Source organism: Coenobita brevimanus, chromosome 57 (assembly GCF_032717465.1).
Source record: "Coenobita brevimanus isolate Jiangsu-jjx chromosome 57, ASM3271746v2, whole genome shotgun sequence".
Lineage (NCBI taxonomy): Eukaryota > Metazoa > Arthropoda > Malacostraca > Decapoda > Coenobitidae > Coenobita > Coenobita brevimanus.
Genome location: NC_137010.1, coordinates 20,205,796 through 20,221,042, shown reverse-complemented (window position 1 = coordinate 20,221,042; position 15,247 = coordinate 20,205,796). Strand labels below are relative to the sequence as shown.

General features: G+C 42.5%; 1 protein-coding gene across 1 annotated transcript in view; it reads right to left on the bottom strand.

The window, feature by feature from the left end:
- The window catches only part of LOC145402114 (uncharacterized), a 189,379-nt gene extending 174,754 nt beyond the window's left edge, over window positions 1-14,625 (bottom strand). Inside the window, exons 1-2 of the mRNA XM_080274232.1 lie at window positions 14,510-14,625; window positions 9,265-9,393 (exon numbers count right to left, since the gene is read on the bottom strand). Of these exons, the coding sequence (XP_080130358.1) occupies window positions 9,265-9,393; window positions 14,510-14,539 (159 nt within the window). The 5' untranslated portion in view covers window positions 14,540-14,625. The remainder of the gene's footprint in view (window positions 1-9,264; window positions 9,394-14,509) is intronic.
- Between the last annotated feature and the right edge of the window lie 622 nt (window positions 14,626-15,247).

The following is a 15,247-nucleotide window of genomic DNA, read 5'->3' as shown; positions in this document are numbered from 1 at the left end:
TGCTCCCAACTCACACCCCCCTCTCTCATATACCTCTCCACCCCATCCCTCCATCTCATCCTCGGCCTCCCCCTCCCTCTTTCCCCCTCCACCTCACTCACATACACTCTCTTCGTCAGTCTTTCACCCTCCATCCTCTCCACATGGCCAAACCACCTCAGTATGTTCCTCATAACGCTTCCTATCACATCCACATCCACACCACAACGCTCCTTTATATCCTCATTCGTCAGCCTGTCTCTCCATGTGACTCCACAGGCTCCTCTTAAATAACTCATTTCCACTGCTCTCACTCTTGACTTGTGTCCTTCCAACAACGTCCAAGCTTCACTTCCGTACGTTAGAGTTGGTATCACAATACTGTCATGTAGTAACTTTTTCACTTCCATGCTCACTTCCCAGTTTCTTATCACTGCTTTCAAAGAACCAGCAACCTTTCTTCCCTACTGTACCCTTTCAAGCACTTCACCCTCCAAACCTCCATCCTTACTCATCACACTACCCAAGTACTTAAACGTACTCACATTTTCCAATTCCTCACCATCCAACCTCGCTGTACATTCACTGACTTCACCTCTCTCAAAGACCATCACTTTACTCTTCCCTACATTCACCTTTAGATTCCGTTTCTTACACACTCTCCCAAACTCATCCACCAAGCCTTGCAGCTCCCCTTCGTCTTCACTCAACAAAAAGATTGTAAAGTTATACCAGGTGAAGCATGTCTACCACAACACTGACTCTTAGCTATGGATTTCAGAGTGGAAAATACGAAAGGAAGAAAGAAGGGTGTTAAAAGAGTAAAGGAGTGGATATTGAAGGATGAGGAGATACGACTACAATCTGAAGAGAATTTAAGAGAAGAAATGAGAGACAGAGAAGTGATTGGAAACACTTCAAGGATAATATAAGAAAGGCTGTGAGGGAAGTCTGTGGAGAAACAATGGGTCACACGAGAAAAGAAAGAGAGATGTAGTGGTGGTGAGAGGAAGTGAAGCAGGCGATAAGTGAGCAGAGCATTTAAAGTATGGCAGAGAACTAGAAGGGAAAAAGACAGAAGAGAATACAGTACTCTCGCATCCAACACGATAATATTGTCATGCATGGGTCCTGTGTTGGACCAAAAACGTGTTGGACAAACAACAGAGCTTACGGGGAAAAAAAAATTATGTCAGTAACCCTAGGAAAAGTCACCCTACATACCTACGACATACCTATACATATATTGGTACTACTGTAATTATAATAAATGGTACTGTACTAAGAATGATAACTAACCTTTTAGGATAGTGTTGGTGGGCTTGCTGGGAATGGAAGGTGATATCCGAGGCTGTAGGTAGTCCTACTGGGTCCCTGGAGGATGGTTGCTGGCGTCACTAGCGGATAATGGCTGCTGCTCCTCCTCAACCTCCCTCATAAATCCTTTGAAATTCCTCTCCCCTTTCTTCTGCCTCTCAATGAATTCTAACCTGGTGGCCTGAGGGAGGTGCAACTGCTTCTTGGGGATCTCAGAAGGCTTCTTAGGCATCGTGAGCAGGGTAAAATGCAGTAGCAAGGGCAGAAAATGCAGCGAGAAAAAAGCACCTTCCAATGTGAATTATGCGACTGAATGGCATTGTGGCGGGAGAAATTTAAACAAAACATCACGTGAGAGCAGAAGTGTTTTTCATTGGACGACATCACGATCACATCATGATAGCGGGTGGGGGATTCTACTTGATCGGAAGTTTTGATTGGCTGTCAGCATCACGGGAATGTCCAGTATGACCGTGTTGGACCAGGGGTGATCGTGCTAAAGGCGAACTCTGCGGATTTCGACTACTTCTCGGAGCTCCATCAGTGTTATGCTTACGCACTCGTTTTACAGTACTTAAATCATATTAAATTGTACTAATTTTTTGCTCTCCGTGCTGGACAGCATGTTGGACGCGAGGGTACTGTACAATGAAAAGACAGGCAGAGAGAGAAGTGGCCAGAGCAAAAAGGGTGGCCTGGGAAAGTTGGAGTAGAGATCTGGAGAGTGCACATGGATGGACAAAAATGTTTAAAATTGCAAGACAGATAAGGAAGAAGAGGAAAGACATGGTGGAAGCTAAATTTGTAAAGGATGAAAATGGGGAAATACAAACTGACGAGGCAGAAATACTGGAAAGGTGGAAGAGGTACTTTAAGGAGTTGTTAAATGAAGTAAATAATTACGAGATAGAAGAGATGGGAAAAGTTTAAGGGCCAGTTGCAGTGATAACAGAAGTTGAAGTGGAGATAGTCTTAACCCATTAACTGCTCTATACAGCCTGGGATGTTCCGAGTGCGACTGCTCAATACGACCCTGGCCGCACAGGTGAATTTTGAATATAGCGCCATGGTGACCAAGGCCCATGCATGCAAGCATGTTGGAGCCTTCAAAACCGAAACCGAAAATGAAAACGAAAACCATACATTCCAATAGGGTATCAAACACTTCAATGTTCTTCCACGGCTTTTCCAAGGTAAATATTGAGCTATATTTTGTTACTACATACTTTGGCATGTATTCTCTCAATTCCTAAGACAAAATTTGGCCTCTGGGAAATTTCAGTTTTACCCCTATGTCTAAGCACCACAGACACTTCCAAAAATCAGCCTTGAGCAGTTAACGGGTTAAAGGAAATGATGACCGGGAAAGCTCTAGGCCCAACAAGTATAACAGATGATCTGATAAAAAAGGCTGGAAGTACTGGTGTAAAAGAATTGACAAGCATTTTTAATAACATCAGAGTAGGACAGCCACCTGAGAACTGAAGAGATAGCTGGACAACACCAATTTATAAAGGCAAAGGAAATGCCCTTCTGTGTGGAAAGTATCGAGGGGGTCAGACTGTTGAGGCATGGAATGAAGATATTTGAAAAGGTGCTGGAAAGAAGGCTGAAGCAGATAGTGAAGATAGATAACCGATAGTTTGGATTCTGCGCAGGTAAATCAACAACAGAGCCAATATTCATCATGAGACAGCTGCAGGAAAAGTTTCAATTGAGGAGGAAATGCTTGTAAAGTGTTTGTGGACCTGGAAAAAGCTTTTGATAGAGTACCAAGGATTGTTATTGAGTGGGCCTTGAGAAGACAGAATGTGCCTGAGACTCACTACAGCTGTCATGTCTCTCTATATTGATACAAGATTAAAAGGCAAGACAACAACAGGAGCATCAGGAAATTTTGGAATAGGAGTTGGGGTACATAAAGGCTCAGCACTCAATCCACTGCTGTTCAACATAGTAATGGAGGAGGCAACATCGGAATGTAGGGGGGAAGGTCCATGGGAATTGCTGTATGCTGATGAACTAGTGCTGACAGCGGGGACTAAGGAAGAAGTGGTGGAAATGTTTAATAGATGGGAAAATGGAATGGAGAAGAGGGGAATGAAAATAAATATGGATAAGACAACAGTAATGGTGACAGGCAAGAAACCAGTAGAAAGAATTCAGTCAAGAAAATGCCCATGTGGATCCTGTGGCAGAGGAGTAGGAGTGAACTCGGTGTTGTACACGGAGTGTAATAAGTGGTGCCGTAGGAGGTGTTCAGGTCTGCAGAATTTGAGAGGAGTGCAAAATTTCCGCTGCCCAGCCTGCATAAGAAGAGAGGCGGAGGGAGATGAAGCAGAGGATGAGCTAGAGGTGAATGGGGGCATACTACAGGAAGTGCAGCAATTCTGCTATCTAGGAGATGTATTGGACTGTGAAGCAGGGGTGGAAAGATCAGTTTGAACAAGAGTGGCATCAGCATGGTTAAAGTGGAAGGAAATAGCCAGCCTACTGATCAACAAACACATACCACTGAGACACAGAAGTAAAATATATGAGGCCTGCATTAGACCAGTATTGATATATGGTGCTGAAACATGGGCTTTGACAGATAGACTAATGAATGTTCTGAGGAGTACTGATCGTAGAATGTTAAGATACATGGCAGGAGTGAGATGGGGGGACAGAGTTTTGAGTGAGGAGGTAGCCAGAAGTGGGGTGAAGGATCTCGATATCATCTTGAGGCAGGGGTGACTTGGATGGTTTGGTCACGTGAGGAGGAGTGAGGAGGGAAGCTGTGTGAGAATAGGTGAGGAACTGGAGATGGTGGGACGTCAACCGCCAGGAAGACCTAAGAAGACCTGGAAAAGTGTTGTAACGCAAGATATGGAAAGACTGGGTATTGGAGAAGATTTAATCCAGGATAGGAAGCAGTGGAGAAAAGCCATCGCACGTCCAACCCCAGTTTGAATATAGGAACAAAAGGACGAAAAACGAAGATGATGATGATGATGATGATGATGAAACTCACTACTCACTCATGTAGTTACAGGAGCCATGCTACAAGCTACCAGCACAGAGGTTACATTGAAAGGGTATTCTGATTCTAGGCACTGTTAACCCTTTTCCTCAGATGATGTACTTTTCACTTCATTCATGGAATGCCAGATGATTTTATTCAGTTTGGGAGACTTTTCAAACCAATTTTCTTTAAACCCTTTGTCAACCCTTCACAACTAAGGTTCCTCCTGAGTTGAAGAAAATCATCAGGTGGGGTGCTCACCATCCACTCACTCGATGTAGTGCTGCTTTGGGTATCTGCCCTTTCCTCTCTTCCATCCTTCCTCTTCTGTCTTTCTTTCCTTCATTCTTTCCTCTTCCTTCTGCCTATGGGCAACTCTATACTGAGCGACAAGTCAAATGGTTTCTTGTATACCAGGAAACCATTTACTACACTGGGTGGTAGCTATATAACCAAATTATGAAGTCTGGTGGTTTAGTGGGTAATTAAGGTGTTCAAATCGGACTGAGCCTGTGTAGGTTTATATCCAAGGGGTGGCAGGGGTTTAATGCTCATGTAATGCCACTTACGGATGAGTGAGGCTGGTCACTCTCATCTTAAATGTTATGACCAACTTGCCTAGCCCTGGGTTCCTGTGCTCCTTATGGGGCAACATAGGATTGGATGATGGATGGATTATAAAAAAATAATATCCATCCATTCATCATCTAATCCTACATTGCCCCATGAGATGCATAGAAGCCCGGGGCTAGGAAAGTTGGTCCTGGCATTTAAGATGAAAGTGACCAGCCTCACTTATCCCTCAGTGGCATTACGTGAGCAATAAACCCCAACAACCCCTTGGATATAAATCTTCACCAGCTCAATCCAACTGGAGCACCTTTATTACCCAATAAACCACCAGAAGCCAAAATTTGGTTATATGGTTACCACCCAGCGTAGTAAATGGTTTCCTGGTGTACAGGAAACCATTTGGCTTGGCACTCAGTGTAGAGTCACCCACAGGCAGAAGGAAGAGGAAAGAATGAAGGAAAGAAAGACACATGAGAGTGTAAAGTCACCTGCAGGCAGAAGAAAGAGGAAAGAATGAAGGAAAGAAAGACAGAAGAAGATGGATGGAAAGAAGGATGGAGGAGAGGAAAGGGCAGACACCCAAGAGCAGCACATCAAGTGAGTGGATAGTGAGCGCCCCCACCTACCACAATAAAAATAAATAAATAAATAAATAAATAAAAAATAGAGTGCTAAACACCATAATGGCCACAAGCAAAACTAAGCTAAAAGGCTACTAGTATATTTACATCATTGTATTTCTTTATTAGCTCAGCAGAAGTGTACTGCAGCCATATTTTCATTTCAAACTGTTTTTTTATACTATACAGGTAATAATGAGCAAACACTTACGGAACCAAGTTTCTTTTTTTTCTTTAAGGATGCAGGAACCAAAGGCCAGGAGCCGATAAGACTGTTCCCTCCAGGAAAAAAACAAAAACAAATTAAGAGAGCCAAAATAAAAATCCATTCATTTCATTTAGAGATGCCTGGACACACTGTGTTTCAACCACTGGAGATCATAAGGAGTACGAAATAGACAGAAGGAGACTGCTCCAGAGTTGACCTGTTGCATACAAGAAGGACTGGGAGTACAGTAACAGTTAACTCTAGCATTAAGGAGCTGGACAGAAATGGGATGACAGTTTGTTGCTAGATGGATGCTACGTTCCCCACCATAGAGGTGGAAGGATCCAAGCACATGGTTCAGTGGAACAATAACCACTGGAGTAGTGATGGAAAAAGAGATAAAGATGCAACAGTGTGGCGAAGAGACAGAGGTTGAAGGGCGCCCATAAGAGGAGGAGAGTTAATAAGACGAAAAGCCTCTGACTCACCTTGTCAAGAATAGCTGCACATGGGAAGCCTCCCCACAGGTGAGAGTTGTACTCTACACAGGGGCAAATAAAACCCATGTATAAAGTCAACAACTGTGCAGGGGTAAAGAAGGTACGGAGCTGGCTTAGCACACCTTATCTCTTGGAAGCAGATCTTACAAGACAGGTAATACGATCTTCCAAGATAAAAAAAAAAGCCCTAAGGTCTTAGATGATGCAGGATTGTGTTGGATGTTAAACTATTAAAGGATACTCCTGTGGAAGATTTTGTTGGGTTGAAAGATGTAAAAAAATAAGTATTTGATGCATTAAAAATGACAAGATTACTTTACCCCAATCAGAGATAAGAGCCAAGTCAGACATTATGTGTGCCATAACCTCATCCATTGCTTGTTGCAGTAACTACTAAGATGGATGCTGCGAGAAGCAAATGGAAAGGTGAAGGGTGGAGTCATCAGCATATGGGTGGATAGGGTTAGATGTACACCTTAGGTCACTGACAAATAAAAGGAAGAGTTGGTAATAGGACAGAGCCCTGAGGAACACCACTATTAATACCTCTAGGAGAAGAACGGTGGCCGTTTACAACAGCAGCTATGGAACAACCAGAAAGAAAGCTAGAGATGAAGGTGCAGATAGCATAGAAACCGTAAGAGGGTAGTTTGGAAATTAAAAATTTATGCAAGCCTCAATCAAAAGCTTTTGAGGTGTCAAGTACAATAACAAAGTTTACACCAAGGTCATGAAAGGAGGTTGACCAAGAGTCTGAAAGATAGGGAAGTAGATCGTCAGTGGAGCGTCCCTGGTGAGAACCATACTGACGACCAGAAAGAAGGTTATGATGGGAAATGAGCTTTAACATTTTTTTCAAAAGCTTTTGAAATACAGGATCTGAAAGCAACTGGGCGATAATTTGGGGGCTAGGAAAGGTCACTCTTCTTTGGGACAAGCTGAATGAGAGCAAACTTCCAGCAAGAAGGAAAGATACAAGCTGACAGACAATGATGATAGAGTTTATCTAGACAGGGTGTAAGCATGGAAGCACAGTTCTTGTGGAAAACAGGAGGGACCCCATCAGGGCCATATGCCTTGTTAGTACTGAGGCCAGAGATGGCAGAAAATACATCAATTGAAGGAATTTTAATGTTAGCCATGAAGAAGTCAGAGGAGGGAAATGATGGAGGAACAACACCGGAATCATCTATGGTGGAATTGGAGAAAGTCTGGGCGAAATGTTCTGCTTTATCAGTAGGAGAAATAGTTACAGACCCATCATAGTGGAAAAGACGAGGGAAGGATGATTAAGCAAAGTTGTTAGAAAATTTTTTGGCAAGGTGCCAGATGGACCGGGAAGAATCTCAGTAGCAGAGTTTTGCGCATTTAGTACAAACGGAATAATTGTTAGCAGGGCAAAGAACAGACTCAGCACAATTCCGGGCAGAAACATTTAAGAGATGAGACTCAGGGGTGGGTTGGCTCCGGTACCTTTTGTAGGCCTTCTTGTTGTGGATAGCATTAGAAAAAATGTGATTAAACCAAGTTTTTTTTTTTTTTCCCATCAGTCACAGGATATCAGAAAGGAATGTATGCTTCCATGCCAGAAAGAATAACCTCCGTAATATGGAAGGCACACTCAGATGACTCTTGGCCATGGAAGCAATAATCATTCCAGGGAAAATCAAAGAAGTACCGTACTGCCTAAGGGCTTCCCAATCAGCAGTTCCAAAGTGCCACAACTGATGCTTCTTGGGAGGGTCTACAGGCCTTACTGGAGCAATGGGATAGGTTAAAGTGATGAGCTTGTGACCAGAGGAGCCTAAAGGAGAGGATAGAATTATGGCATAAGGAGAAGGATTGGCTGTACGGAAGAGGTCAAGTATGTTGGAACTCTCTCCAAGGCAGTCAGGGAGACAGGTAATGTGCTGTACAAGCTGCTCTAGGTCATTAAGGATAGAAAAGATGTACCACAGGCTTGTTCACCATGTAGATCAGAGAAAGGGGAGGAGAGTCAAAGGTGGTCGTGAACACTGAAATCTCCTAGAATGGAGATTTCAGAAAAAGGAGAAACTGATATGTTCCAGCTTAGTAGTAAGACAGTCGACGAATTTTTTATAGTCAGCAGAAGTAGGGGATAAGCAAACAGAATACATTTAGTCTGAAAATGACAGGGTAGCTAAAATCAGTGAGTAGAGAATTCAGAAGATTCAAATTCAGGAACATGAGCAAAATATGTCGTGGCATTGGCTCTGTAATGAGTATACAGAAAGTAAGAGGGTACAGAACCAGGTTTGCTATCAGTCACCTCAGACAGATGAGTCTCAGTTAAGAAGAGAAGGTGAGGTTCAGAGAAGGAGGTGGTGGTGTTCTGAGAAAGTTCGAGGAAAGGCCACAAATGTTGCAGAAATGTTGAAATGAATCACACAGTGGTTCCAGGAATTTAGTCTGGTCGTCACTGGGAGAGGGGCAGATGGTGGAGGCTTTAATGGTCCCACCCCCCCAGGACTCTGAGGCTTGGTGAACTGCAGCCATTTTCTTTTTAATAATAAAAAGGGAGGGGAGGTACTGGTCCATAATTCAAATATTTAATGAGCAGAGTCAACCTGTGCTTCAATTCTCTTAAAAAATAATTACTACGGTGAACAAGACATGGTTAACAAAAGGATGTGGTGGGGACACACACCATGAAGCACTTAACCATAGCGCTCACTTCCGTAACATAGGCCTTAGAGCCTGTTGTGGGATATTTACCTGCTATCATGAGATAAAAAGCAACTGCATCTTCCATGTTACCAGCATCACAGTTACCTCTCCACATAGTGGGTGGACACCAGAACCAAGTGGTGCCAGCTGCTTGCACAAAGGTTGAAACTCTAGTGTTATCAGGCCGACAGCAATATCGTTCGTAATGCTAACCACTTGGATATAATAAGCAATGCAAATATAATAAAGTGACCTGTAAGTAAAATATTGAACCTACAATATTCATGAAAACACACACACACACACACACACACACACACAAACAGTATATGTCAAATGCAGAAATCATTTACTGTTTATTTCTTCAAGCCCTACCTTCTGTATAAACTTCTCGACACTTTGGACAACGTGTTTGTAGAACTTGATCGCTCGTATAGCCCCCTTTGTGATGGCAGTCATCTTGGCCTTCGATATGGGCGGCTTGCATTCGTATAGCCCAGCCAGCTGGAAAATTTAAAAAAAAGAGAGAAAGGGGGATATTAATCACATGTAATCATGGGTCACCACGTATGTTCTGGTAATACCGGACTGGTGCTTCCACCTACTAAACTGAACTCAGAACCTCAATATTCCATAGTAGGGGTACAGTGCAGGTATCACGTTAACAATGCTAAACCACGCAAGTGCAGATTAGTCTTTGAAAAAAAAAAAAAAAAAAAAAAGGAATGAAGGAGAGCATTACTGATGTTCTTCAAAAAACTTAGTGGACGTCTCCAACTGCCATATGTACTCACTTCTAAATTCATATTCACTATGCAACCAGAATAATCCATCTTATTACTAAATTCTGGGGGTTGAATGCTGAAAGAATGCAAGTGTGGCCCATTTCATTGGGCACCTTTTTACCTCACCCCATCTGCAGGTGGCAAAAAGAGGCAGGACAATGATGATGATGACTAGGTTGCAGCAATTCAACCTAATCATAACATAAAGAATATCAGAAGACTGACTAAAGCAGATGGCTGTGAACGTTACCAAACAGAAGGCCACCTGAGCAGAGCAACTGCAGGGTTCTCTAGTTGTTTGCTGAAAGGGTATGGGAGAGCTTGATTAGGTAGAGAGTGAACCATGATAAAGTACCATATGGATTTATGCCAGGAAGGGCTATAACAGATACTATTTTCACTGTTCAGCAATAAGAGAAGTTCCTGGGAAAAGTAAGCCTCCATCTAGAATTTGCAGATTTTAAGATGGAGTATGCTAAAGTATTCAAAGCTGGTACTGGTATACAATATACAAAGAAAAAACTGGGACTGGAAGCGAGGCATATATTCATTCTTTGTTCACGTCCATATCATCTCAATGTACTCCTCTTTACCCACTCAGCCAATTCCACATCTCCATCCTATATAGCTCTTCTTCCATTCCATAGTGCCCATAAATTTCACCAGTACAGTAACCTCTCAGCTAATACGAGTTTAAACAGCGAGTTTTCGTTTTGAACACGAACAAATATTTAAGGAGATATATTTAACTAACAGGGGTTTCTCGATTTAAAGCGACTTTACACGTATGTGATGTTTTCAAATTAGCCGCGCGTGCCCTGGACAGTGTCGACCTGACAGACCGTCTCAGGGACCGTTTAATATATTCAGTTGAAAAAAATTATATATATTGTTGATGTAGTGTTGCCTACTTCTTCCTTAGCCTTTACCATTCTTTTTTTGTGCCTGCCCTCCTCTCTTCCTATTTCTCCCATCTTTCCTGTCACTTCTTATTGCTTTTCTTTCCCTTACAGGTGGCTTTACATCAAGTGACAAGCCAAATGGTTTCGTGTAAGCCAAGAAACCATTTACAACGCTGAGTGGTAACCATATAACCAGACCATACGTGCTCCCTACGTGTCAACAAGTGGGTTGGTGGAGGGTTACTGCCCCTCCCCGTAAAACAAATAACTCAAAGTCAAATGACCACCCCTTACGGGATTATGGCATCTGGCAATAGATAGATAGTATCTGTTTCAATTTGGTAAATTAAGTCTTTACATATCAGGACAGCAGAGCGAGGTGGGGGAGGGCTGGAGGTGGGGTAGCAGGGTGAGGAGGGACAGCAGCAAACAAGTGATGCGTAGATGAAGTGATGCTGGTAGAACACCATTGTATGTACAAGTCTAGTTGTGTTATTTTGAAAAGAAATGCTGATGATTTCTTACAGAGAAGGTGAACACTGACAAACATTTTTAATGGTGCACCAAGACTTAGTATAGGGCAACCAGTGATCAGATCAACATGTCATGTCACACTGGGTCAAGTACTTGGAGGGAAAAAAATGTAAAAAATAACAATTATTTTACTCCTGCATGAATGATTAGTTGACAACCATGATTGCATAGTCCAAACACTTAGCCTATGGTGATTAGCCATTACCACAATGCAGTTTTGGCCTGAATGATTATGCTGATTTATTATGAATGTTTTATTTTATTTTTCTTACCCCCCCAAAAGGGTGAGATACATGCTTTGGATAAGAAGAAACAGCCCAAGTATTATGGCTTAAAATATTAGCATCCTTAATATTCTGTATAACTGAAATCCCATGTTTACTGATATTTACAAATGTTTATCACAATTACAGTGTCTGCTTAAATTCAGAGCAATACTGCAATATTGTTTTAAAATGAGAATGATATATCAAAACTGCATGTAGTTTAATAGTTTTTCAAACGCCATTATGCAAAATCTAAAATACTGTACAGAAGTGTTCTTCAGACTAGAAGTGCTTATCAGAAGTTCACATCTAAGAATTCACTCTTCTGTACAAAGTTTTATATACCGTACTGTATATAAGGGTTGACTGCCGAAATATTGAAAGCCTCAGGAGACACAGGGGTGAGGTTAGTCACTGACCTGATAAATATGATTATATATGAGTGTGTTGTCCCAGATGATTGGTTGAAGAGTGCAATTGTAAATGTGTACAAAGGGAAGGGTGATGCCCTGGAAACAGGAAATTATAGAGGTATAAAGCTTTTAGATCAGATAATGAAAGTAATGGAGAGAGTTCTAGAAGGTATGATTAGAGAAAGAGTGAATATTAATGACATGCAGTTTGGGTTTATGCCAGGTGGGGGGACAACTGATGCCATATTCAATGTTCAACAGATTCAGGATAAAGCCTTTGACAGAGTCCTTAGAGAGGTGGTGAAGTGGGCAATGAGAAAGCTTGGCTTGGAGGAGTGGCTGGTTAGGATGGTTATGGCCTATGTATGTGGGTGCTCACACCCAGGTAAGAGTGAACGGAGATTTGAGTGATGAGTTTTCCATGAAAGTTGGTCTGCATCAGGGGTCAGTTTTGAGTCCCATGTTGTTTATCATGGTACCTGAAGCCCTCTCACATGACTTCGGAAACGGACTCCCGTGGGAGATGTTGTATGCTGATGATTCGGTGCTGACTGCAGAGAGCGAGAGGGAGGCGGAGGAAAGATTTAGGAAGTGAAGAGATGGCATGGGGCACAAGGGCTTAAAGGTAAATACAGATTAAACAAAAGTGATGATATCTAGGGTTGGTGGCGGTACTGTCAAAAACGAGGAAGAGTGGCCATGTGCAGTTTACCACAAGGGCGTGGGAAGTAATACCATCATATGCAGTGTTTGTGATAAATGGGTGCACAAGAGATGTAGTGGTACCAGAGGTAGACTGCAAGATAATGCTGATTTTATGTGTACTGCATGTCAGGGAGAGCAGGTGGAGATAGTCAGGCAGGAAAGAATTGAATTTGCTGGTGAGTCTCATGAGTGTGTGGAAGAGTTTTGTTATTTGGGAGACATGTTGTGTGCTGGAGATGGGGCTGGAGCTAGCTCTGTGGCTAGGGTGAGAAGTGGTTGGAAGAAGTTCAGGGAGCTCTTGCCTCTCCTGACACTGAGAGGACTCTCCCTAAGTGCTAGGGGGTCTTTGTATGAAGTGTGTGTTTGGAGTGCAATGCTGTATGGTAGTGAGACCTGGGCAGTAAAGGAGGAGGATATTCACAGGTTCAGACATACAGAAATGACAATGATTAGGTGGATGTGTAGTGCGTCCCTGCGTGCAAGGTCTAGGGGGGCTGGGGTTACGATGGAAGAGTTGAGAGGTAGGATGGGACCGGAGTGTGTTGGTGTTGTGATGAGGAGAGGTAGATTGAGATGGTTTGGACATGTGGAGAGGATGGGGGATGATAATTGGGTGCAGAAGGAGAGAGGTGTTAATATTGGGGGTGGGGTTATGAGGGGTAGACCAAGGAAGACATGGGACGAGGTGTGACCTCAGGGTTAAGGGACTGAACAGGGAGGCTGCAATAGATCGTGCAGCATGGACAGCCACCATTAGCTGACCAGGGCTGACACATGCATGCATGTTGGAGCCTTCAAAAACAAACACGATATATATGTATACCGGTATATGTAATATTATAGTTATATATATAAATATATATATATATATATATATACCGGTATACAGTATATATATATATATATATATATATATACAGTATATATTGGTAGAGATAGATAGATAAATAGATAGATACCGTACATAAATATCGTTTCATTTTTAAAGGCTCCAACATGCTTGCATGCTTCGGCCTTGGTCACCTAATGGCGGCTCTCCATGCTGCATGATCCATTTCAGCCTCCCTGTTCAGTCCCCTAACCCTGAGGTCAAACTTAATGACCTCGTCCCGTGTCTTTCTCGGTCTACCCCTCATATCAATAAATGGTGATCCACCCCTCTCACCTCACCTCTACCCCATCTTCCCACACAAATGCACACATAAAAAGGAGCCCTTGCATAAACATGTCATTCCTTGTCTCTATCTTGACCACTGGGGAATGGTGGTAGTGTCAAACAAAACTGTTTGGTAAATATATTCTCCGTCTACAAGTGTGGGTTTTATTCACCGTCTCTGATTACCATGCCTGAGTGGTTTATCTACGGTAGCCATTGACTTAACTTACAAATTCCTGTTGAAACTGGCACTCATTACTTTTCTCCATACATAAATATAAAGCACACTTAATCCCATGAAAAATGCTAGGTTAAGACAGCAACTTATTCTGCTTAGACGGTTTTACTTTGGCACGGGAAGCTCCCAGGCCCCAAACAGTACGGCAACCATCGTGCATCTCTACCCAGTATTGCAGGCAGTAAACTAACGGTACCTCACTTCAATGAATGCCAACTACTATTGAATGCAAGCGTCCATCTTTAAAAAGGTGGCAGGCCCTGATTCTCTTATATCCCAAGCCTAAACTCGCATTATGTATTGTTATTAACAGGGACCGTGATAGTAAATAATTTGCATAACACGGGTGACTGGCCCACATGATACGACGACCACCTCAACCCCTACACACCCTCCCTTCCTCGCTTCTGTAACACCATTCTGAACACAAATATCTCCGTACGTAATAGCAATTACAGGGAAGCACACGAGGGCAATTTATTAGAGACAGACATTGACGGCATGTTTACGCCGAGGGTGCCAGGCGGCCGCTACCGACGCCACCACGACCTCCGCAAATTACTACCCAATTCTAACATCTTCCAGCGCCATTTTTTCGGCTTTCACTCCTCGTACACTCACCTCAGCATTGAAGGACTTGACGGCGTCCATCCTGAAGTGGACACTAACACTACTTCCTCGTCAGAAAATTGCGAATTACAAATAAAATTCCACATTACTGTCCGCCATAATGTTTGAGGACAGCTAAACTATAGATATCAGAATAGCACAAGCGCCAGACCAAAATAAAACAAAATAGCATCGAAATTACAGATTGGATTAAATTAATCCTAATGCTTCCCCTCTTATTTTGACTTGTATACTTCTAAATGCTCTTCGGTCCTCTAAATTCTATATCCTATAAATATAGATGTCCCTTTCGCAAACTAAATATTTTAAGATAAAGGCTATCAATACATTGGCCTTACATTTAAGTGAACACATATAATTCTTCTTATAATTTTAGAATTGGGCTAGGTGAATTTCTGCAGCAGATCTGCATTCAGTATTGCAAAGTAGCATGGTAGAACACGAACACCGCTTGAATTCCTGCACAGTAAGAGTATTGTAGGACTGCTGTTTACTGACATTTCTCGGACTGTAGTATTTGCTGTTGAGGTGTACAATCATGCATCGTTACTCTCAAGATTTATACATCTTTAGTAATTCGATGCATAAATACATTTGTTTATTATACTAAACCTATTCATTCCTCTGTAGCAAGATTGCAAAACTAAAAACAAGCTATTTATCTATTGCCAGACGCCTGAATGCCGTAAGGGGTGGCCACAAACAAATCGCCTCCATGTTGCCCTGTCC